This window comes from Dromiciops gliroides, chromosome 3 (assembly GCF_019393635.1).
Source record: "Dromiciops gliroides isolate mDroGli1 chromosome 3, mDroGli1.pri, whole genome shotgun sequence".
Classification (NCBI taxonomy): Eukaryota; Metazoa; Chordata; class Mammalia; order Microbiotheria; family Microbiotheriidae; genus Dromiciops; species Dromiciops gliroides.
This window is the reverse complement of record NC_057863.1, coordinates 527,913,701-527,939,603: the sequence shown is the minus strand read 5'-3', so window position 1 is coordinate 527,939,603 and position 25,903 is coordinate 527,913,701. Positions and strand designations below refer to the sequence as shown.

At 36.9% G+C, this 25,903-nt stretch overlaps 1 protein-coding gene across 1 annotated transcript in view; it reads left to right on the top strand.

Annotated features, from left to right (window-relative positions):
• Positions 1-25,903, top strand: part of GUCY1A2 (guanylate cyclase 1 soluble subunit alpha 2) — a 424,741-nt gene that overhangs the window by 84,455 nt on the left and 314,383 nt on the right. The window contains exon 4 of the mRNA XM_043994631.1: positions 18,147-18,865. Coding sequence (XP_043850566.1) covers positions 18,147-18,865 — 719 coding nt within the window. The remainder of the gene's footprint in view (positions 1-18,146; positions 18,866-25,903) is intronic.

The following is a 25,903-nucleotide window of genomic DNA, read 5'->3' as shown; positions in this document are numbered from 1 at the left end:
ATGTAGTATGTACTAAAGGTTAATATTAATTCATCCATTTTATAGTTGAAAAATTCAAGGTTCAAAGACATATAGTGACTTGCTCAAAGTTACACAGTTGTGTCAGAAGCAGTCTTTGAACCTAACTCTTCCTTGAGTTCAGGTCTAACACTCTATCCTTCACACCCCATTTTATTGCTTCTCTCAATACTCTTTCCTCTTGACCCAGAATTTTAAATTGAGAATAATGCAGAAAATGCAAGGAAAGCAGTCCCTTCGTAATTCAATTTTGTTTTTTTTTGCCAGGCAATGAGGGTTAAGTGACTTGCCCAGGGTCATACAGCTATTAAGTGTCAAATGTCTGAGGCCAGATTTAACTCAGGTCCTCCTGAATCCAGGGCTGGTGCTTTATCCACTGTGCCACCTAGCTGCCTCCTCAATTCAACTTTCAGTTGAATATTCATAGTTTATTATTTTTCCTTCCTTATGGAAATAGAATTTGCTGTAAATTTGATCTGCCAAGTCCTGGAGGTAGACAACAGCTCCATAGTAGCTCCCTGGTCTTTTTATCTGGCCCACATCCATAGTTGTGCAACAGAAACTATTTCTGTGGGTTTTCCTTCTGCTTAATTTACTATAAGACTTAGGATATCAGTTACCCAAACAATCATAAGTCTCCTCACCCTACCATTGGTCAAAGGACAACCAATAAGGAAATTCTTTTTATAAAATAATAAACATTTTTGTTTATAGTTTTGAGTTTTAAAATTCATCCCTCTTTCCCCCCCTGCTCCTAGAGGTGGTAAGCAATCAAATATGTGTTACACATGCATAATTATATAAAACATTAGGAATTATTCATTTTGGGGCAGCTAGGTGGTGGGAACAGTTAGGTGGCACAGTGGATGAAGCACCAGTCCTGGATTCAGGAGGACCTGAGTTAAATCTGGCCTCGGACACTTGACACTTACTAGCTGTGTGACCCTGGGCAAGTCACTTAACCCTCATTGTCCCCCATCTCCCCCAAAAAAGAAGATAAAAAATTATTCATTTTGTACAAGTAAACTCGAATAAAATAAAAAAACAAAAGAAAGTGAAAAATATTATGCTTCAGTCTGTGTTCAGTCAATATCAGTTCTTTCTTTGGAGGTGGATAGTATGTTTCATCATTAGTCCTTTGGGATTATCTTGGTTCATTGTATTGCTGAGAGTAAATAAGTCACTCACAGTTCTTCATCAAATAATATTGCAGTCTCTGTGCACAACATTCTCTTGATTCTGCTTACTTCACTATACATCAGTTCATACAGGTATTAAGGGAATTCTTTCTAACACAGGAAAAATATAGTGATGAACAGGTTGGTCCTGGTGTAGAGTAAAAATAATGAAATGGAAAGACTAGCTATTTATATGCTTAGCATAGTACACACCTGGCTTGGGCCTTGGCAGCTAGTTGGTTTTTTACTGAAAATGTTCCTGTTTATCACCAAATGTTTTATTGTTCATTCCATCTTGTTTTCTTATGTATGGTAAACCTCTGTACTCCCTCTCTCAAACTCTTCTTCAACTTTCCCACTTCCTGCTGTTTTTGAGTTATCACTACTTCTGTTTGTTCTTTCTCACCTCTTGTCAACTTCTTCCTTCCTACTTCATTAGCATGTCCCCAAAGACTACAGAGTAAAGAAGTCAAAAAGTGGTGAAACATTTCACACATTAAAAGGTATTTTTCAGCACTAACCATCATATCTTGCTTTATGCTGTTCTAGGCTTAGAATCTTTCTTTCAGATGGCAAACTATATGAATGGCAGGAATCTGTATTATTGTACAACCTCATTAATTCAGGCCCATTAATTTGAAATTCATGATAATTGGGATTCATGCTGGGTTGACATTTATCTTTGTTCTATCTATATGAAAATGTTTGTAAGTAAAATAATGCTGAGCTAATTCCCGAATGATTCTGTGATCTGCCCATTGTGGTTTATGAAAGGCTAATGTAATGGAATACTGACTTGGACAAGTTCTACCACGTTGAATGAACTTTTACTCTAGTTTGAGCAAAAGGTTTTCTAAGGACTAACCTGGCTAAGGATAGAAAAGATCCTTACCAGTAGTCTGGTTATTTGGGGATGAATTCTTTGGCCATGGTAAATAAACAGAATAAAAATATATAGCTCTCAGTCCTGTAGAAATAGGGAGTAGGGGCAGCTAGATGGTGCAGTGGATAGAGCACTGGCCCTGGAGTCAGGAGTACCTGAGTTCAAATTTGACCTCAGACACTTAACACTTACAAGCTGTGTAACCTTGGGCAAAGTCACTTAACCCCAATTGCCTCATCAAAAAAGAAAGAAAGAAAGAAAGAAAGAAATAGGGAGTAAAGATTGGTTTTTGTGCTTTGTATTTGAAGAGGACCAAAATGACCTCACAATGTCAGGGTCAGTGTACAATGTGTCCAACTCTGACTGATCAAACCCATATGAGTTTGAAAAGCTCTACCACAGGTTATGAACATTTGTTAGGGAGATGTCTTTAAATTCATGCTTCACATGTTTCTTTTGAGCTACAGCAATTCTGCTTGGCTCATAGAGCACAGTGCCTTCTTTGATGTGGGTATACCATGTCAGGCGGTTTTGTGCTAGTGTCTCCTGTACCTCACAAATGATACAAAAGTTCTTCAGAGAAACCTTGTCTGAGTGCTTACCTTGTGTGAGTTCTCCATAAAATGGACTTTTAGGCAAATGTGCATTTGGTATTTGTACAATATGGCCAGCCCATCAGACTTGCACTCTCTGCAGTAGCGTTTGAATGCTTGGAAGTTCAGCTCAAGGAAGGACCTCAGGTGCCAGGTGATCTCTGGAATCCTCCTAAAAGACAATTCTAATGGAAGCGATTCAGTTTCTTGGCATGGTGCTGGCATACTGTCCAGCTTTCACAAGCATACAATGAGGTCAGCACAATGGCTCTGTAGATCTTCAGTTTGTTAGGCAGCCTAATTCCTCTTCTCTCCCACCAGATTGCCACCAGCCAAAGCCAAAGTCTGTATAAAATGACATGGTGGGGGATTTTGTAGACTGATAGCTAGTAAAGTCAAATTTAGCTCTGCACTTCCTTGTAGATGCAAAATGTTATTTGATAGATTGAGAAGAGGCCATTCTATCATTCCATGTCATATGATGGATATAAATGACTTTCTAAAATGGAACCTTTTTGTAACTTTATAGATAATATTCCTATACTCTATTCACATGAACTTCATACTGAAATAACTTTCCTTAATAAGAGCCTCTTGTGGAATCCTTACAGTGACAGCCTAATATGAAAGTCAAGCATCTATAATACCATGTATAAATGATATTATAGGGGCAATGTTTAGACCACTCAAGAAGTGAAGGTGTTTCAAAAATTAAGAGTATCTGAGTTGGTTGCTTTCATACTAAAGTTCATCATGATTTCTTTAGTGAAGTAATTCCCTTCTTCTGTGTAGTGATCCTTCAACATTTGGAAGATTATCTTTAAAAGTTGATGTGTACTCACACAGTTGATACATTGGTTGGTTTTGCTTAACTGCTATTTCTTTCTTTTTATTTGTCCTTATAAAAGATGGGTAGGAGGATTGTAACAAGAAGTAATACCAATAAAAATTTTTAAATAGCTGATGTTGCCAAAAAAATGATCATCCTGCAGATAACCTTTTGCCAAGCTTCTTCAAACATACCTAGGCTGGTCCTTGAATGCCCAGCATAAAGCCCATCACTGAATAGTACTTGAAGCCTTCCTGTGGTCTGACTGGATCTTAGCTGAATATATTGTGTTAGTATCAGGAAGTTTATGAATCCAGGGTAATTTCTAGATAGTAGATGTCCATGGAGTTATAAAAAGTTAATATGCTAATCACAGAAATACGTTTATTCAAGTAGGTCTGGCAGGACCTGTAGCTGGCAGCAATTTAAATATGTTACTATATTGACACTTCTGGGGAAAAAAAAAATTCTCTGGGATTTGACCTTAATCCAGAAGTAATTGGAATAAATTCCCTGACATTTTAAATGCTCAGTTTAAGGTTTCTTTCATAATATATCCTGGTACTTAGATAATATCGTGGCCTCTTATAAACTAGATTCTCTACTTGATATCTACATTGACTGCAGTTCAGTTTGATATTACATGCAATTAGAGAAAAAGAAAAACCATGTAAAGCAGAGCAGTAGAACTGGGAGCTGCTTATCAGGTGTGTGCTATTTTATCAGATGATATGAAACCTTGTGAATCTTGATTATCATCATTATTGCCCAGGTTAATATTATTCTTACCCCAAATAGTGGAGACTATTCAGCAAGTATGATATAGGTACCTATTGTCCGATATCCTCGTTACCCAATAGTTTTGGTTATAAGGTTGGGAATAATGAGAACAAAGATTAAACCAAGTGGAATATTTAGACTATTAGGTGGTGAGCTCCTTCTTTGTGTTCCCAGTGCTTAGCACAAGTCCAGGCACATAGCAGATACTTCATAAATGCTTGGTGACTACTTGAGGAAAAGAACACTTTTAGTTATGGGAAAATGTTGGGCAAGGGCTAGCATTTGGCCTGTGTCTAAAGATTCTGAAAGTTGGACTGAAAAGGGTTGAGCAATGGCCTGTGCAAATGCATTGAGAAGGGAGATATATTGAATTTAGGGAGTAAATAAGAATCTGACTTGGCAGGAATGCAAGCACAATGGTGTCTTATAAGTTTGGAAGAGTCGTTTAGAACCATATTGTGTATGATCTTAAACACCGGGCTTGAGATTTTATCCCAAGGACAACCACAGGATCACAACATGCCTGGTCATCAGATCTAAGTTTTAGAAAGATTGTTTGTGAAGGACAAATTGGAGAAGGGAGAGACCACAAGCAGGAGGGTTATTTTGTAGCTTGTGGCTTTGGAGAAATGAAGAATCAATCAAGTCAAAAGTATATATTGAGTTCTAGTATGTACATATACATAACCTATATAGGGCTACACCTTTAGTCACTACCCCTAAAAAGCTTGTAGTCTAGTTGAGGAAGGTAGTTATGACTGATACCAGTGAAATATACAATAAAGTGTAAATTGTGAAGTGCAAATGATGATCATTGTATAAGTTCAGAAGGGAGTGAGTTCAAATGAGGGCAAGAGTAATCTGGGAAGACTTTATGAAGATTATTGAAGGGCTCTGTGGCACAGTGGATAGGGCACTGGACTTGGAGTCAGCAAGACTTGGGTTCAAGTCCTTCCTTAGATTCCTACTAGCTGTGTGACTGGACAAATCATTTCACTTCTCTGTGACTTAGTTTCCTCATCTGTAAAATGAGGAGGTTGGACTTGACCTCTAAGGTCTCTTAGAGCTCTAATTCTATGATCTTATGAGTGGGGCAAGTGAAGGATGGGTAAGATTTCCATTTTGTCTGCATGAAATTTCACTTAGAGACCTTGAAGCCAGGATTCTTCAACCACTTTCAATCCCTGTGTTCTATTGCTTTATCAGTCTCTCCCTGAAACTTAAATACATTTTTCAAATTGGCTGGAAATGATTAGGCAGGAATAGCAATGGGTTGTGTAGATATGGGTACACTCTCATCCTTGTTTTGGATCTTTCTGCTTTGGCTCCAGTTTTCTAATTTCCAACCTTGATTAAAGGAACAATTACACAGAACAATAGCCTGTTCATGTTCCTTAGCACTCTCAGGGCATAGCTTTTATTTGGGGATTAGGCTTCAAAAACTAAAATTAAAAAAAGAAAGCTTTTTGTTCAAGAGCTCACAGCAACATTAGAATCCTTTTAGCTGGGAAAACCAGCAAATGAAAAATATTGGAGTCCCTGTTCCCTTCAAACATAATGAAGGAACTGAGGCATATAATTTTCCTCCTCCCTCAATTTTAAAAGGTTATGATTTCCATTAGCTCTCACCTTTGTTGCCCTGAGCCCTACTTCCAGGATGTGTCGCTGTGTGGCAATTACAAATAACACAGTGTGTGACTGTCAGATGCATTTCAGAATTGGCACAGTGAAAAAACCTACTTTGCTCCCCATGTTGGCTTTGCCTTTGCATTTGGATTACATATAAACTCCATGTGTGAAGGCAGCAGTGTGACAACAGTGCACTTTTGGACCCATGGATGAGAGGTGGGGGCTCTCACTTATTTCCCTTTAATTGGTTGACATCAAGACAAAGGATGTTGGGAGTACATATGTGCACTTCCATCAACATAACCACTTCTGGGTCCTAGGTCAGCTTGCGACTATGATACATTTGCTGCACATGACCAATCAAATGTCAGTTACTCTGTCAGGACTGGACAAGAGTCAGTAGACTGTACACTGACTCTGAGTAACCTCACCCTCCCTCCCTTCTGAAGGTAAGGGGAATATTCCTCAGGAAAGAAAAGTTTCAGGCTGTGTTTTTGTTTTTTGTTTGTTTTGTTTGTTTTTACAAATATACCAGAGTAAAACAAGCAAAAAGATGCATCTCTGAATACAGTGGTCAGAAATCAGTCAGATAACAATGCACACAACGATTTGAATTAATTCAACAAACAAGTTTTAAGTACCAGGCATTGTGCTAGGGGCTATCTTTGAGGTATCAATGGACTTTCCAATAGCTTCACTCTCTAATCCAGTACCTTTCTAAGCCAAGGCACTCTTTCCTGGTCCCCATAACCTGTTTCATAAACTTCTATTACTGGGAATTTTAACCTTCCTTGTATCATAACCTTTCTTTGAAGGCCCAACAAAACCTATGGACCCCTTCTCAGAATGCTTTTAAATGCCTAAAATTAAATATGTTGGATTATACAGAAATTTAATTATGTGGAGACATGGTTATCAAAATAGTTTTGAAAAGTAAGGTTCATAGATTCCAGATTAAGAACCCCTGTTGTAATAGACTATAAAGTTACTGAGGTCAGGAACTGTCTCCCCTTTTGTATGTGTGTCCCCAGCACTGATGCATACTAAGCACCTAAAAAATAAATTTTCATTCATTCATCATTTTATTTATTTAATCTATCCTTCCCTGGTCATATTGTATTTAGAATATTGCATTCAGTCTTGGGTACCACCTTTTAGGAAGGGCATTGATAAACTGGAGAGTGTCTAGAGGATATCAAACAGGATGATGATTGTCTTCATGCCACATGAAGATCATTTGATGGAGCCAGGGATCTTTAGTCTGGGAAACAGAAGAATTAGTGTGAATATAATAGTTATCTTCAAGTATTGAAAGTACCATCATATAGAATGGGAATTAGACATAATAGGTGCTTAATGAATACTTGTTGATGAATTGATAGATATATTTTGATTGGCCCCAATGGATAGTCCTTTCATAGTCTACTTTGAATTATAATTATTATGCAAATGACTTATATCCTAAACTAAGTTGAAAGCTCCACAGTGGCAGATGTAATAACATTCTTCACTATACTTTTTCTAAAAGGGTAATCAAGAGGGGGCTTTATTCATAGAAAGTACTAGAATATTTAATCTGTGTATATATGAATGAGCAAATGAATGACAGAATAGGTAAAATGTGTTAAAAATGTGTTATGTGTTAGAAAGAATCCATTTCAAATGTATTATAAAGAAAAACAGGGGAAGCTAGGTGGCACAGTGGCTAGAGCACTGGCCCTGGAGTCAGGAGGAACTGAGTTCAAATCCAACCTCAGACACTTAACACTTACTAGCTGTGTGACCCTAGGCAAGTCACTTAACCCCAGTTGCCTCACCAAAAAAAAAAAAAAAGAAAGAAAGAAAAAAAAGAAAAACATGCTAAGGTTTCCAAAAGTGGAATGTATTCCCTAGCAATAATTACCCAGTAGAGAAGGTTGCTACTTGTGAGCAGTCTTCAAGCAAAGGCTGGATGAACATTTTTTAGGCATTCTGGGGGATGAGGAAATACTTGTTTGGTATGAGAAAGTCTTGAAGCTTCCTTCCAACTTTGAGGCTCTATGATTTTATCATTCTGGTTCTCAAGTTAAGCTAAATCTTGTTAATATTCATAGATGCCAGGAACTATTTACCTTTATTCTTATATCTTCTTTACCATTTTTGTTAAAAAAAAAAAAGAAAGAAAAAGAAGGGTGGGGCAGCTAGGTGGCACAGTGGATAAAGCATCAGCCCTGGATTCAGGAGGACCTGAGTTCAAACCTGGCCTCAGACACTTAACAATTACTAGCTGTGTGACCTTAGGCAAGTCACTTAACCCCAATTGTCTCACCAAACAAACAAACAAACAAACAAAACAAAACACACACACACACACACACACACAAAGGATAAAAAAAAATAGGAGAGTTAGGTACTGGACCTGTGATTTCATGGATGTGGGGAACTGCTGTGTGAGCAAATTCTCTCTACCCATGCTGTTTAACATCTTCTCTGCAATTTATAGTATTAAAGAATCACACAGTGGTTGAGAGGTTAAGTCACTTGTCAAGGGTCACATAGTAAGAATGTATTAAAGATGTCTCTTGAACTCAAATACGTCTTGTTGATTTTGAAGCCAGCTTTTTAAACCACTATACCACCCTGCCTTTCCCAACTGTATCAAAACTTTAAGGAAAAGATTGAGTGCTTCACAAGACAGTCAACCAATCAGTCACTTAATAATTATTCATTGTCTACTGTGTGCCAGATATACCATAGTGCTAAGCATTGTGGATACAAGGAAAGGCAAAAGAAAGTCTGTGCTCTCAAAGAGCTCAGAGTCTAATGGAGATAACAATATGCACCGCCCTCAAACTCTTTATAAGTGAGATCCATGCAGAATAAATTGGAGATAACTAATAGAGAGAAAGCACTAGCTTTAAGTGGGGATCAGGGAGGATTTCCTGTAGAATATAGATTTTAGCAGGAAGCTAAAAGGAAAGAAGGAAGCCAAGGACTTGAAGGGAAGACAGAATGTGGAGTTGAGGAAGAGAAGTATTCCAGGCATGGGAAACATTCAGTGAAAATACCTAGAGCCTGGAGATGATGTGTCTTTTATGAAGAACAGCAATGAGGCAAGTGTAACTGGATTTATGCCTGGTTTCTTATCTCTAGAAATGTCTTTGAAAATGGTCTATGCATGAATCAAAGTTATCTTTGTTAGAAACATGAGAAGGTAACAGGAAAACTTTCTTTTACAGCAGACCATCTTCACAGTTGCACAACTGACTGGGGTGTACAGAATATAGAAATCCCACTGTTTGTTGATTAAAAAAAAAACAGTTATCATGGAAGAAAAAAACTGCTTTAAAGAATCAAACAAATTATATCTCATGGATGTTAAATGATACATGGTTTTGTGATAGATGCAACGATAAAGATAACTTTGTTTGAGAATAAACTGGATATTACTATGAGCCAAAGTTGTTCACTGCAGTAAAGTCTATCTAGTCCACTGCAATATTTTCTCAGTAATATTCTATGGCTACAAATAATGGAGGGGCAGCTAGATGGAGCAGTGGATAGAGCATTGGGTTTGGAGGCAAGAAGACCTGAGTTCAAATCTGGCCTTAGACACTTAATAGCTTTGTTACCCTGGCCAAGTCACTCAACCCCATTTGCTCAGTTTACTCATCTGTAAAATTAGTTGAAGAAGGAAATGGCAAACCACTCTAGTAATCTTTGCAAAGAAAAAAAACCCAAAGTGGTCACAGTTGGACATAACTGAAAAACGACTAAGCAACAAACAACACAAATGATGGAAAAAAAGTGATCTCTGAAAAATAAAAACTGAAACTGATCTAAGGTATAGTAGAAAGATTAATGGGAGATATAAACAGGTTGTATCATATTTCCAGAGTTAACTTACGTGTGAAATTTGGCAAGAACCAATATCCCATTGCTATAATTAAATGTAAAAATCAGTTTTTGAAATTTGTGCCTTCACACAACTGTTGAACAAGATAAGGCCTCCTTTGACTTTCCAAAACACTTGGTTCCTCACTCTTCTGTTTCATTGACATTTGTGTCCATATCTTACCTCCTGGACTAGACTGAAAGCTCAATGATGACAGTTATCATTCTTCTTCTTTTTTTTTTGTTTTTTTTGTTTTTTTGGTGAGGCAATTGAGGTTAAGTGACTTGCCCAGGGTCACACAGCTAGTATCAATTTCTGAGGCCAGACTTGAACTCAGGTCCTCCTGAATCCAGGGCCAGTGCTCTATCCACTGTGCCACCTAGCTGCCCACCATTCTTCTTTTTATAAGGAATATAAATTCCTTGTGGCACCTAAAACATGACTCTCCTTATAGAAAGTACTCAATAAATATTTAATGAGTATGTGAAGCAATGGACAGTATAGTAGCTCATCCTAACAAAGAAGACTTAGAATCATAAGAAAAAAATAGCAGAGCTAGAATGGTCCTTAAGAACCATCTTGCTTAGGGGTTAGCAAATTATATCCTATAGCCTGTATTTTGCTGATCCCCAAGCTAGCCCAGTTTCATTTCTGTTTTTGTTTTTGTGGGTACTGAGGGTTAAGTGACTTGCCCAGGGTCACACAGCTAGTAAGTGTCAAGTGTCTGAGGTTGGATTTGAACTCAGGTCCTCTTGAATCCAGGGCCAGTGCTTTATCCACTGTACCACCTAGCTGCCCCACCCAGTTTCATTTTAAAGAGAAGGAATGAGGGGTGCAGAGAAATGAAGTAACTTGCCTAAGGTTACACTGAGAAGCTTGGCAAGGAAAGAGTTTTGAGAATTATGGTGGTTCTTTTTTATTATCTGGAAGAACTGATTATTTTTTTCTATTGCATACAAATAACCACCTTTTATAAAGTTTGTTTTCCCTAGTTTTGTTTTATTACTTGCTTTAGAAGGAACACATCAAACTATGGACATGCTGTTGCTCTTTTGGGATCAGTGCCCTCTCTTCTCTAGTCATCAGAAGAGAAATATAGGGGTTTGGAGAACAAAGTTCTTCATTTCTGTTTTTCTCCCATCTTGTCAAATAAACACTGGAAAAATCCCTTAATTATGGATAGGGCTAGTAGAAAGGGAGAAAAAAAGATCTAGACCAGTAAATTTAAGAGTCTTCAAAGATCTTGAAAAGATCTTAATAAATATCTCAAATGATCTAGTGGAAAGTTCTCTGGAGTCGAGACACCTGGGTCCTTATACCAGCTTTACCACTGATTTGCTGTTTTTATTTGGGTAAGTGCTACTCTCTCTGAGCTCCCATTTCCTCAATTATATAAATGAAAGTGTTGGACTAAATTCTCTCAAAGGCCTCTTTCAGGTCCAATATTTTATTACATTTTGAGATTTTGAGCTACTAGGTAATTGAATTTCAAAAAAATAGGTTGTGATAAATCTCCTTTGGAGAGATTTTTTTTTTTTTTTTTGCAGAAACAAGAAGTCAGAAAGACAAAGCTCTGATTTTAAAAATCTATATTGTACCCAGAATGTCATATATAAGGAACCAAATATTAGTCAGTTTGGATTGAACATGTAGAGTATGTTAGGAGAAAGCATGTGAAGTCGGCCTAGAAATATAAATAGGATGGGCATAGCATTTATTAAGCATTTCTCATATTCTAGGCATTGAGCTAAGACCTGGGGTTAGAGAAAGGGAAAAAAAAAACCCAACGAGATAGTCCCTGCTCTTGAGGAGCTTATATTCTAATAGAGGAAGAAAAAAGAGAGCAGGAAGCAGGGGAGGCAAGTACAGGAGTGAAGGAGGAGGGAAGAAGATAAGGCCACCTTTGAGTTGGACCAGGTTGGAGAGTGAGACAAAAGTGAAGGGGTCAGTGTGGCTATGGTCTCTCATGATATGACAGTCCCAGTCAGGGACTCACTGCTTAACAAGAAGGGCTCAGAGTGGAGTCATTTTTAGGCAGCCATTGTGGAGGGAGAGCAAAAGAGTGAAAAAGAGTGAAAAAGGAAAAAAATGACAGGGATATTCAGTGTGGTTTTGATCCACAAGCTTCACTTATGGGCAGAAAGCTATTGTAAACCCTTACTTCACTGGAATCCAACTTCTCAGTCATGAACTTCTTTCTAAATGTGTCATCTTGGCAAAGAGCATTGGGTTTGGTGTCCAAAGTAATGGGTTGAAGTGGTAACTAATCCACCTTTTCACAATATCCCTTAGCCTTACTTTCTCTTTTATAAAATAGGGATTATATTAACACTACTTTCCTTGTAGTGTTCTGTGAGGCTCAAATGAGTCAATGGCTATAAAATGCTTTATAATTATAGAGCAGGCACTTGGTGGCACAGCAGATAGAGCACCAGGACTGGATGCAGGAGGACATGAGTTCAAATCTGACCTTCAGACATTTAATAGTTGCGTGATCCTGGGCAAGTTACTTACCCTGTTTACCTTAGTTTCCTCATTGTAAAATGAGATAGATAAGGAAACGGCAAACCATTTCAGTATCTTTGCCAAGACTAAAACAACTGAATAACAACAACAAAATTATAGAGCATTATACTAAAAGTTAAATATATTGTCTATTATGGCACTTCTGGTTGTTGTTGTTTTGGGGGGGCATGGCAACAGGGGTTAAGTGACTTGCCCAGGGTCACACAGCTAGTGTCAAGTGTCTGAGGCTGGATTTGAACTCAGGTCTTGCTGAATCCAGGGCCAGTGCTCTATCTACTGCATCACCTAGCTGCCCCCTATTATGGCAGTTCTAAGAATTATTGGATCATAAAGACATTTGTCTTGCCAGGAAGAATCTTTTATCCAAAAGCATGTCCATTTCTTTTAAAAATAATAACAAACCTTGGGGCAGCTAGGTGGCATAGTGGATAGAGCCCTGGCCCTGGAGCCAAGAGGACCTGAGTTCAAATCCGGCCTCAGACACTTAACAATTACTAGCTGTGTGGCCCTGGGCAAGTCACTTAAAACCCCAATTGACTTACAAAAAACCCCCAAAATAATAACAAACCTGTTCAAATGATGATTTTGGAATGTAATCATTTTATCATACCAATCAAAAGCTATTAGACATTAATTAAGTTCATTCATCCTGAGCAGTGGTTCAACATGTATTTATTTAGGGCCTGCCTCAATGCACAAGGGGTAGAAGGTGACCACCTCTTTCTTCACAAAGGTATCAGCAATCTGAGATCAAGAACACCTACTTCTCCATCTTTTCATATTGGTAGGTATTCAGTAAATATTATGCCTTCCTGACAATCACTATTTCATCCATTGTGCCTATGATGAGGCCATAGACTCTTACATTTTAGAACTAGAAGTGACCTTAGAAGCAACTGTGTTCATTTTACAGATGGGGAAACTGAGACAGATAGAAGTTAAATTATTTACTTGCCCAGGATTACACAGCTAGTCAGCATCTGCGGCAGGATTTGAACCAGATTCTCTGATTCCAAGTACAGTGTCCTATATATCTTGTCTTGCTATTATTCCGTTCTTTAGTCAATGTCACCAAAGGACCTTAGTTATTGATGACTATGAAAATATTTTATTTTGAAGAATCCTCTTTTAAGGGGAAATATACTGTGTTGCTCATTATGAACCATTACTAAGTGCAGAGAATATTTTTAATGATTATCTTAGAAAAGATACTATATCCCCCATATATGGTTTTTGGAGTTGAATGGGACAGTACTGTATCTTTTATAGCTAAAATATATATTTATTTTTTCCAAATAATAAATTTAATATAATTTAAAATATAACTTCAAGGATATTAGGTTTAATCCAACTCCCCTTTTACAGCTGGGAAAACCAAAGCCCAGAGAGTTTAAGGGATTTGTCAAAGGAAGCAAATAGTAGCAGATTCTGGATAGAAGTTAAGGTCCTTTGAATTCTCATCTAGTATTCTTTCCAATACAATATGCTACTTCTCCAATTCTAAATGAGAGCGGGATCATAGAACTGAAGATATAAAGTTAGAAGGAACTTTAGGAGCCATTTAGTCCAACTACCTTATTACACGTCTGAGGAACTCCATCATTTAGTCAGTCAATAGGTATTTATTCAGTGTCTACTATATGCCAGGCAGTGTGCTAAGCACTGTAGCTATAAAGGTAAAAGACAGTCTTTGCTTTCAAGGAGCTAACAATCTTATGGGGATAAAACATGCATCTATGTACAAAAAAAGATATATGCAGGATAAATTGGAGAAAATTAACAGAGGGATGGAGTTAGAATTAAGGATGATTTGAGAAAAGAGTTTCTTGATGAAGCTCTAAGGATTTTAGCTATGACCTGAAGGAATGCAGGGAAGCAAGGAGGGGGTGATGAGGCAGGAGAGCATTCCAGATATGGATACAGCCAAGGAAAATGCCCATAGTCAGGAGGAAATAGATTGTTTTGTGTGTGGAACAGAAAGGAGGCCATTGTCACATGCAAGATGTTACATGCAAGATGTAAGGGGTAAAGGTGTATGGGTGCAATAAGTTAAAATGGACTTTGTATACCTAATAGAGAATTTCATATTTGATTCTGGAAGCAATAGGGAGCCACTGGAGTTTATTGAATAAAGGGATAACATATCAGACTTGTGCTTTAGGAAGATAAATCTGACAGCGTACTTCATGATAGATTTCTGTAATGAACATCACTTAGTTTTTATCTAGTGATTTTAAAGACATTTAATCATCTTGAAGTACCGCAGGGTCATCTTTTTTGTCTCAATTTCCACTGTATTCTTAAGCCCCGAAGTGGCTTATTAGAGTAATAAAAATTTGCTGTTAAGAAAATTTGATGTTTGTCAGTTTTTATTATATCATGTCTTATAGGTGGTTATTTTATTTACTTGATGATGTTTGGGTAATGTGGGGGTTTTTTGTGGGGCGGGGGGGTAATGTTTTGAGCTTCTACCATGCTAAACATTACAGAAATCCTCTTCATTATCTTTGTTAGTAAACTTTTTTCAATTACTGCACTGACACCAGCATTTTGCAAAATACAGGCAAGTCTTTTGAAAATACACTCCATCTAACTTCAGAGGCTAATAAGCCACTAAATGACTTTCTGCGATCATGGTATTTGGAGATTCAATGAGTACTGTTAGGGTTGGGAGGACTTAATAGTTTTCTGGGGGCAGCTAGGTGGTACAGTATATAGAGTTCAAATATGGCCTCAGACACTTAGTAGCTGTGTGACTCTTGGGCAAGTCATTTAACCTGTTTTCCTCAGTTTCCTGATTTGCAAAATGAGCTGTAGAAGAAAATGGCCAGCCACTTCAGTATCTTTGCCAAGAAAACCCCAAATGGGGTCATGAAGAGTTGAATAACAACAACATTTTTCTGAGATTCTGATTTTAGTCTTATAGAAATTCATATTGCAAGTGATCAAATGAAATGAATGAAACAGTTACTTAGGGAAAATTAATTTAATTGGTGTATGGTATACATTGCCAATAATGAAATTGATTACCAATTGAGCTGTTAGTTAATTTCTTTAATTCAGATTACTACTACATTAATGACTTCCACAGTGCAGTGGTCAGCAGCTCCTTTCTCTCTCTCCTTCTATATCAGACAACTGAACAGAGATATGCTGTAGATAACAAGTACAGAAACCACTGAAATTATTGACAAGCAAAGAAATTTCAACATCATTTAAATAAAATGACCAAGAGATGAATGAGTTGGGATGATAGTTTTAATAAGTGACTTTTCCAAATTGTGTTGGAGATCAAAGCTATCCATACAAAATTAAAAGACTATACTTTGTTTCCAAGGAATTCCCTTCTGTTGACATTTTCCACTTTATTTCATGTTTAATTTTATGCCATTTTTGGTTACTTACCTCTTATTCTTTCTCTCTATAATGTTGAGTTTTCATGATAGTGTTTTTCCAAGAAACATTTGTGAACTAGTCAACATTTCCATTGTGAAATATGTGCCATATATTTATATTGAAAAGTAAGATGTAAAGTGGATAAAATAGAGATGTACATTTTTGCTTGTTTTGTTTGCTTTGTTTGTTTGTTTTACTAAGGATAGATAATCCTTCAGGAAAGAGAGAGACAGGCTGTGAGCTAGAGTGATTACTGCAAGAGGAATTAAGTAAAGAGGATAAAGGTTAACACTAGACAAGATGATAGAAACAAGATTTGTTGCTGACATGTTAGAGTTATTCCTACCCATGAACTGAAATCATCTCTTAGGGTTTAAAATTGAGGAAAGGTCATAGAATTACGGCTGGAAAGGCCCTGAGAAGCCATCTTGTCTAATTTCCTCATTTTATTGTTTAGGAAACTGAGGCCCAGGAAGGTGATGTAACTTACCTAAAGTCACAGAGACAGTAAATTTTGGAGACAGGAATTGAACCCAGGTACCCTGGTTCCAGAGCCAATACGTTTTCAGTATTTTTTTTTTTGGTGAGGCAATTGGGGTTAAGTGACTTGCCCAGGGTCACACAACTAGTAAGTGTCAAGTGTCTCAGGCCAGATTTGAACTCAGGTCCCCCTGAATCCAGGGCTGGTGCTTTATCCACTGTGCCACCTAGCTGCCCCATCAATACTCTTTCTATTGTATTTAACAGGTCTATTTATCAGTCTCTTTGGGGAATACAAAGAAATGAGAGAATTCTCCTTCAGGAGACAGAGTGTTATATTGGAAAGAGAGCTGGATTTGAAATCAGAATTAAATTAAATATATAGAAAGTACCCAAATACACTGAAATAGTGATACCAGTATTCTCTTTTTTTTTGGTGATGGTAAAGAATTGGAAACAAGGAAGACATATATTGCTTGAGTAATGAATAAACATTGCTATATGAATATAATAGAATATTACTGTGCTATAAGAAATTGTGAATGTGATGAATACAGGGAAATATGAAAACAATCTAAACAAAAAGATGCAGAAGAAAGTAAGCAAAGCCAAGAAAGCAATATATCCAATGAATACAATGATTTTTTTTTTTTTTTTGGTGAGGCAATTGGGTTAAGTGACTTGCCTAGGGTCACACAGCTAGTAAGTGTTAAGTGTCTGAGGCCGGATTTGAACTCAGGTCCTCTTGACTTCAGGGCCGGTGTCCTATCCACTGTGCCACCTAGTTGCCCTGAGTACAATGATTTTAACAAAAAGGACAGTCACAAAACAAATTGAGTGAATATTATAATATTACAAAGAGAAGCATAGCCTAAAAGAAGAGATATGAGAAGACACTCCACCCCTCTCTCACTCCAGCCCTTTGGAGAGATGGGAGGTCCATGAGTGTCATTTATTAAACACATTTTCAGACTTTTTTGATGTATTGATCAATTATACTGATTTTTTTCCTTTTATCTTTTATCTTTTGCCTTTAAAAACATTATCTGGGAGAGTCCTCTAGGACAGAAAGAGGAGAGACATTGGGGGAAATTAAGGTGATGCATAAAATGATACTAATAGATACTTTTTAATAAATATATTTTTAAAAAGAACTCAATTCAATAAGCACAATTAAGCAACTCGTATGTGCCAGACACTATGCTAGATGCCAAGGATATAAAAAGAGGAAACAGTTCCTGCCTTCTGGAAGCTTACACTCTATTGGCAGACCTTATATTTTAATCTATTCAGTACAATGCAGAACACCTGGATGTTTTATTCCCAACTCTCCATTCTAGTCACTTAGTTACTTAATCTCCCTGTGTCTCAGTTTTCTCAGTTTCAAAATGAAGGGGTAGGACTAGCTCAAAGAACCATTAATTTAGAGCCATAAGAATCATACGTTTATAGCTTAGAGGCCATTAGGTACAACTCCTTTATTTCACAGATGGGGAAAATGAGGAAAAGAGAAATGTAATGGCTTGCCCAGAGTCAAATAAGAGTCAAATAGCTAATAAGTATCTGAGCTAGGACTTGAAGGCAGATCTTCCTGATTTAAAGTTCAGGGCCCTACCCACTATACCATATTGCCTCTGAGACAAGCTCTAACATCCCTTCCATTTTGTGACTTTCCTTGTGCATAAGTGACTGTAGTCCCTTATTTGTAAGTAACAAAAAATCATAGTGTAATACTTCCCATGCAGAGGGTAACAATGACCTGGACCTGTTTAGATTTCTAGAGTTTGGAATTTTAAAAATATTCCAAATCCCAGATGTCTACACAAGTCTAAGTCATTCTTACCTCCTCTAGAGGAACATTAAAATAGTAAAATGGAAGTCACAAATGCAGGCAAAGAATGTGGCCATGGCAATACTTATTTCTCAGTTATGTTAACATTGACTTTCCTTTTGCTTTTAGGTTTGAAGTTTGAAGAAATGCAAGAAAGGTTTGGGGAGGAATTCTTTAATATCTGCTTTGATGAGAACGAGAGAGTCCTTCGGGCTGTAGGCAGCACCTTGCAGGACTTCTTTAATGGCTTCGATGCTTTGCTGGAACATATTAGAACTTCATTTGGACGACAGGCCACTCTGGAATCTCCATCTTTCCTATGCAAAGAGCTTCCAGGAGGTTCTCTCATGCTCCATTACTTTCATCCTCACCACACTGTGGGATTTGCAATGCCTGGAATGATAAAGGCTGCAGGAAAGAAGATCTACCGGCTGGATTTGGAGGTGGAACAAGTGACCAATGAGAAACTGTGTTTGGAGGGGTCCAACCCAGGGAATTGCAGCTGCCTCACATTTGTCATTAAAGAATGTGAAAATTCAAACATCACGAAAAACCTTACACCTGGAACATCCCAAACTCCTGCTGATCTCCGAATCAGCATCAACACCTTCTGTAGAGCTTTCCCCTTCCACCTAATGTTCGATGCCAGCATGCTGGTTCTGCAGCTGGGGGAAGGGCTGAGGAAACAGCTCCGATGTGAAGCTCATAAGACTCTGAAGTTTGAAGACTGCTTCGACATAGTTTCCCCAAAGATCAATGCCACATTTGAAAGAGTCCTGCTGAGGCTGTCTACACCATTTCTGATTCGGACCAAACCAGAGGCTTCTGGTTCTGAAAATAAAGAAAAGGTAAGCAGAGGGACAGATTTTAGATGGGTTGTGAGTACTGGGAGACAATTGTTTTAATGAATTATATGCTGGCTTTCCTTGGAATTATTTAGGGGAAAAAATAACTCAAGTGCCATTCAGAAAATCACTGGTCCCTGGATGTATGGGAAAACATTTGGCCCTACTCCCAGTCAAATTGTATCATTTCTCCCTGATGCATTTATTTCAATTTATGAAACAAGAAGATGCTTAATAATGACAGCCATAACAGGAGCAGCAATCATAGAACTCATTTGGTTTTCTAATTTTCTAAGTCTGCTGGAAGAAACTCATTGACTAAAGGCAAACCTCATGACACAACTATTGAGACCTTTGCAAAAATTACATGGGATTTGCTTGTGGTGTCTTCATTGATTACATCCCTTTCCTCAAACCACCACCCATTGTGTGTTAAGTAAATTTCTGTTATATCAATACAACAAGATCTCAAATTTAATATTCTAGTCAAATTTCATTTTGAAATTAGAGATGTATTCCCCTTGTAGAGTAATTTATCCCAAGGCAATAAAATTATATAAATGCATTTCAATGTCATTGTTAGAGGAAAATATTTTTCAAAATAGCTAATAATAATACTTTAATAAAACATTAAGTATAAATTCAAAGCTGCTAGAGATATTTATATTTCAACTTCAATCCTAGAAATTTACTATTGGAAGGGATGTGATCCTACCTCCTACCCATTTTGGGATTCCTTTCTATAATATTATAAATAAGCAGTATTCTAGCTTTTGCTTAATTACAATGAGAGTAAATTTCATTACCTCTTAAACTATTTAAATGCCTCATTCAGGGAATTTCAGTGCCTTATTTCTCTTTCAGGCAGTTGTTAAAATTTTTTTTTTCTGATACTGATACTTAGCCTTTCCCCATATAACTTCTATCCATTGGTCATATTCTATTCTTTGGAGCTACACAAGGTATATATGATCTCTCTTTTTAAAGGACCATTCTTATTTGAACATGGCTATGATCTTTCCAGGGGTTCACTTATGGCCACCATGGTATGGTAAGAAAGGTTTTGTAGTCAGAGGACCAAGATTCAAATTTTGACTCTGCCTCTTACAATTTATGTGACCTTAGGTAATCAATTAATCACCACGTTAGTAAAGCTCTCTGGGCCTCAGATGTTTCATCTATTAAATCAGAAGTTTGGATTATTGACTTCATAGACCCTTTCTAGCTCTCTGATAAATGAGTACCAGGCCTCTTTGAATTTCCAGCTAATGAGGGTATAAAATAAACAATGAGGTATTTTCTGTTATTTGTCTCATAGAACTGTTGAGTTTTATTAATTAGCATCTTAGTTTTATTGGTAAAAGTTGGAATGATTGTGTTCCTTGTATTACCACCTTGCACATGATGTTATTTCTAAATACTTGAGGATGTATATTACTTTAGTCTTCAGGGGTGACTTTAACACAAATCATTCTTTTAATTTTTATTTTTGGTAAGGCAATTGGGGTTAAGTGACTTGCCCAGGATCACACAGCTAGTGTCAAGTGTCTGAGGCTGGATTTGAACTCAGATCCTCCTGAATCTAGGGCCAGTGCTCTATCCACTGTGCCACCTAGCTGCCCCAACATAAATCATTCTTAACAGTGAAAACCAAGCCTTTCTTTCCTTTTGCTAAAAGAAGTCATTTGCTAATTATGCAGTCATATGACAGTGAAACTGACTTTAGTTGTCATTTCTATGTACCTAAGTTCTTTGTGAGCTATTAATTTTTTAGAACTGTACCTGTGATTCCATGAATGTAGGGAGCTTCCAACAAGAAATTCCCTCTATCAAAGCAGATGAACACTTCCTCTGCAACTTAAAATCTTAAGAAGGGGCAGTTAGGTAGAGCAGTGGATAAAGCACTGGCCCTGGATTCAGGAGGACCTGAGTTCAAACCTGGCCTCAGACACTTGACACTTACTAGCTGTATGATCCTGGGCGAGTCACTTAACCCTTACTGCCCTACAGAAAAAAATCTTAAGAAAGTTGCTTGGGGCACTAAAAAGTAAAATGATTAACTGTGTGGCACAGTTTTTGTTTAGCAGAAGTAAGACTGCCAGGTATTCCAGAGATTTTGGATCCTGAAGCCAGCTATTGATACTTATATACCTTAATAGGAATCTGAATACACTTTTCTTGTATAAGAATAGAATTTGTTTAAACCAAAGGCTATTGGAATTATGACATTCTCTGATCATGGTAATGAGGATATATATTTTTTTAAAACATATAATCAATTTCATTTTCTTTTTCTTTTCTTTTTTACTTTTTTCTTAAAAGCACTTTATTTTTATTTTTAATATTTTTTTGGTGAGGCAGTTGGGGTTAAGTGACTTGCCCAGGGTCACACAGCTAGTAAGTGTCAAGTGTCTGAGACTGGATTTGAACTCAGGTCCTCCTGAATCCAGGGCTGGTGCTTTATCCACTGTGCCACCTAACTGCCCCTCTTTTTTACTTTTTTAATCATAAAAGCATTTTATTATTTTCCAGTTACATGTAAAAGAGTTTTTGACATTTGTTTTCATAAGATTTTTTGTTCCAAATTTTTCTCCCAACTTCCCTTTCCTCCCCCCTACCAAAGACGTAAAGCAATCTGCTATAGGCTATATATGTACAAGGATATAAGTTTAAACCATGAAACAATCCCTCTTCAAAATGTGTTTATGGTCTGGCTGCAAAGGTCCAGGATTTCATTTGTGTGATATGAAATCCCAAACTTATTTATAATGGTAAAGAAGTCATAGAAAATTACATGAGGCTCCAAGAAATTAAGCAACTTGTCCATTTTCCAGTAGCTAGAAGGTGTCTAAGGCTCTGGATTTGAAGCCAAATATTCATTTTTCAAGTACATCCTTCTATTCATTAAATCAGGGCTTCTTAAACTTTGTGGGTATATTATTTATTCCTTTGGTTGTCAGGGAAAGCCTGTGGACTCCTTCTCAGAATGTTTTTCATGCATAAAATAAAATACATAGGATCACAAAGAAAAAAAAAGATTAAAAAAACAACAACAAAAAAAACTTCACAGAAGCTAGGTTAAGAACCTCTGCCCTAGACAATTCTACCACTCTATGTTATGGTCACAGATTAACCAGACTTTAGAATGTCTGTCTGTCTACTGTACTGGGGACTTAGCCCTCTTCTAGCTAATTGGGAGATAACAAAGAAAAGTTCTCCTTCTTGCCTTTGAGAACTTTATAATCTAATGTGGGGGTTGGCAATCTATGGCGTATGGGCCAAATCCAGTCTACCACCTGTTTTTGTATGGTATATGAGCTAAGAATGGTTTTTACATTTTAAAATAAAGGACATACTTTATTTTATTTTAAGTGTTTTTTATATTTCTAATAACGTATGTGCTTAAAAAATATAAATGCCATTCTTAGCTTGTGGGGCATATGAAAACTAGGTGGTAGACTGGATTTGGTATTCAGGCCAAACTTTGCTGACCCTGATCAAATGGGTTCCATGCCTGGTTGCTGATATTGTAGAGATTAGGCTGTGGATAATACTTGAAACAATAATTGGTTGCATTCAACTTTGAGATATCATATGAACCTTCTTTAAGAGAAATCTTTTACCTTGCTTCCTATGATTTTTTCTTCTGTTTCCTTTTTCTGGTAAATTTTACATCTCCTTTTGTGACTTAAGCCTATCAGTGATACGTAGAGTATAATCTTAGCCACTAGAGCACAGGAACAAAAAGATTGCTATTGTAAGACAATAGGAGGATGAAGCAATTGGCCAAACTCTGTTGAGTCCTGGACAATGTTAGGTGTCGAGAGGGGTGAGGTACTCTCCTTTGCTGCTTTTAAGAAATCCGGGATCTGTCAAACAAGAGTTTATTAAGTACTTACTATGTACCTGTCACCATGCTAAGCAATGGCAGCAATGTTCTTTGTCTATACAAAGAAAGACAAAAGAGACCCTGCCCTCAAGGAATTCATATTCCAACAGAGAAGACTGGCCAGAGTAGCTGAATCACAGACTGCATGGAGAAGACAGGTATAAGAAGTCTGGAAATCTAAGAATGGTCCAGGTTATGAATTGTTTTAATATTTTTGTTGAAGGTTCACCCCAATGCCCTTTTATATTTTCCCTGTTTCCTTTCTATTTATTCTCCTCCCATAGAACAAAGGTCAAATTGCATTGAGGGCCAGAAATGAAAATTAATGCAGCTAAGAATGTGTATTAATTTGTGCTATGGTATCCAACATGTTAATATTTAGGCACCAGCCTAAGAGCTTGAGTGCTTATCACATAGACTTTTTCAGGACCTTGCCTACAGAAGGTGCTTAAGAAATATTCCAAATTGAATTGAACTAAGTTTGAAGGGCAGGTAGTGAGAAAAGCACTTGTATTTTCTGTTGTTGTTTGGCAACATCCTCATGTGGAGTTAATTAGTTGATAGGAGTCATGACTACTCACTACGGAATACATCATGATTATAGGGGAAGATTATAGATGTTATAGGAGTGACACATTTCTTCTTTTTATTATATTTAAGAGGAGCTACTTTCTAACTATGAAGGGCATTTCCATCCTATGTTATAAATCACAACTCAAAACTCTCAAACATCACCTTCTGCGTGAGGGCTTACTTGAAGTGTCCTCCTATCACCCCCTAGTTGCTAGCGTCTTTCCCCTGCAAAAGATTAATTTTGTATGTGTGCATAAGTGTATATATCATATATACATATACATAATATACATATGGGGAGAGAGAGAGAGAGAGAGAGAGAGAGAGAGAGAGAGAGAGAGAGAGAAAAGACTTTAATTCAAATTCAGCCTCAGACATTTACTAGCTGTGTGACCTTGGGCATATCACTTAACTATTTGCCTCATTTTCCTCATCTGTAAAATGGAGATAATAATAGCATTTGTCTCAAAGTGTTGTGATGATCAAGTGAGATAGTACTTACAAAGTAGTTAGAACAGTAACTGGTACATAGTAAGTGCATGAATGTTAGCTATTATTAGTAATATCTGTCTATCTACCTATCATCTATTATGTATCTATCATCTATCTATCTATCTGTCTATCATCTATCTATTTTTATGTATCTGCTGTCTGTTTATGCATATTGTCTCCTTGAGGACAGGGACGGTTTCTTTTGTCTGTATTGCCAGCACCAAGTACAATGCTTGGCCCACAGTAGGTATGTAATGAATGCTTGTTGATTAATTGATTGGTGTCTGGTATTTTTGACTCTTTCCCTACCTGGTCTTTTTTCCCCTCTCTCCCCATGTAATGGTTTGGAAAATTCCAGAGAAATGTCAAATCTCTTCTGTAAAATACAGAAAACTATTAGTCTATGATTCTTATTTAAAATTAGATAGTATGTAGGTCTCCAAAACTCTACCTTTTATTTACCTCTGAGCGACTCTACAGTAATTTTCTCTCATATTAGCACTTGATTTGGCAGAGAGACCTTGTTCTATCTTTTCCAATTCTCAAAACTTTTGGAAAATCCACTTAAAAATATTCTGTGCCTGTGCCTGTGATTGCTAATAACCTTTGTGTTTGCTTATTTGGGCTTGTTGTTACACCTGTGATATCTAAAATGAATTGGTCTGGCTAAGTTAACAGCAACAAGAAGCTGTGATGGGTTTTATGAAACAATAGATAACATGGTTGCTTCTCTCTTTCCTTCTCTCCTTTTTAATCTTGCTAATGACAATGCTTCAGAGAACTTTAATAATGCTGTGGAATCGGCCCAGAATTTTAAAGATATCCTTCCTAAGACAGAGTAATATTTTTGTCAGTCATCTCCTCTTCTGGTCTCAGTAATAGAGCTGTGGAAAAGCATGACAAGACTGAAAAAAAGAAAAAAAAAACACAATTCCAAGCAAAATCCCTGCCTTTTGTTCCATTAATTGAAAGCTGTAGAAGTTGTTGGAAAATAATTTTGAAGGCACAAAGTGTGTGCTGACCTTTGATTCTCTTTGGTTGAGTTAGTTCCTGGATGACTCCTCTTTATCTTGTGAGGGATTTAGAACTCTATGTCTTTCTCAGAAGTCATGATTGAAAGTTTTGAATACTTATATTAATCTTAGTGTTCTATAATGGTCCTACTGAAAGGCAAAATCCAACTACCTATCTAGAATGCATTTTTCAAATGTAACTCATTCTAACCATGAAAACTCTATGTGCTTTTTCTTATAAATCAAACGAAAATGTGGATCTCTTTTCATCTCTGTTCAGTTCACAGTAATCCCTTCAGGACTTAATGATTGTTTAACTTAGTAGTTATGACAATAATAGATAATATATGATCATATTTTGCAACATAGGATTCCCTCCTGAAGAAATGATTTATAGAAATAATATTCTTAGGTATCAGTGAAGGGATGGGAAGGGGTGGCAAGCAGGGTTGTTCAATTGCTTCTATTTGCATACATTTACTTTACTAATATTTATAAGATAGGTCTCCCAATATAAATAAATGATTCTCTTCTGCTCTGAGAAGTTGTATCAAAGGATATGTAATTCTTCATATCATTGTTAGCTGGAAACTCCAAGCCAAAGAGAGTGTACTGGCAAAATACCTCAATGTTAATTCTGGTTTTTTTTTTTCTTTTTTTGGTGAAGCTTTCCCATCAGCTGTCTTTTCCTAATTGAATTCCCAGTAAGTGTACCAAGACTAACAATTTCCCCAGTTAATATCATTTATAAAGACAAAATCATTTAATGAAATCAATTGTTCTTTGACCCACTTGTTTTTTAGGATCAGATTATTTCATTTCCAATTGGTTTTTAATCTCTCTTTCAATTGTCCATTATTGAATGTAATTTTTATTGTGTTATGATATGAAAAGGATATGGTTACTATTTCTGCTTTTCTACATCTGGTTGTAAGGTTTTTATGCCCTAATACATGGTCAATTTTCATGTAGGTCCCATGTACTGCTGAGAAGGAATACTCATTTCTATTCCCATTGAATTTTCTCCAGAGATCTATCATATCTAACTTTTCAAGAATTTTATTCATTTCTTTA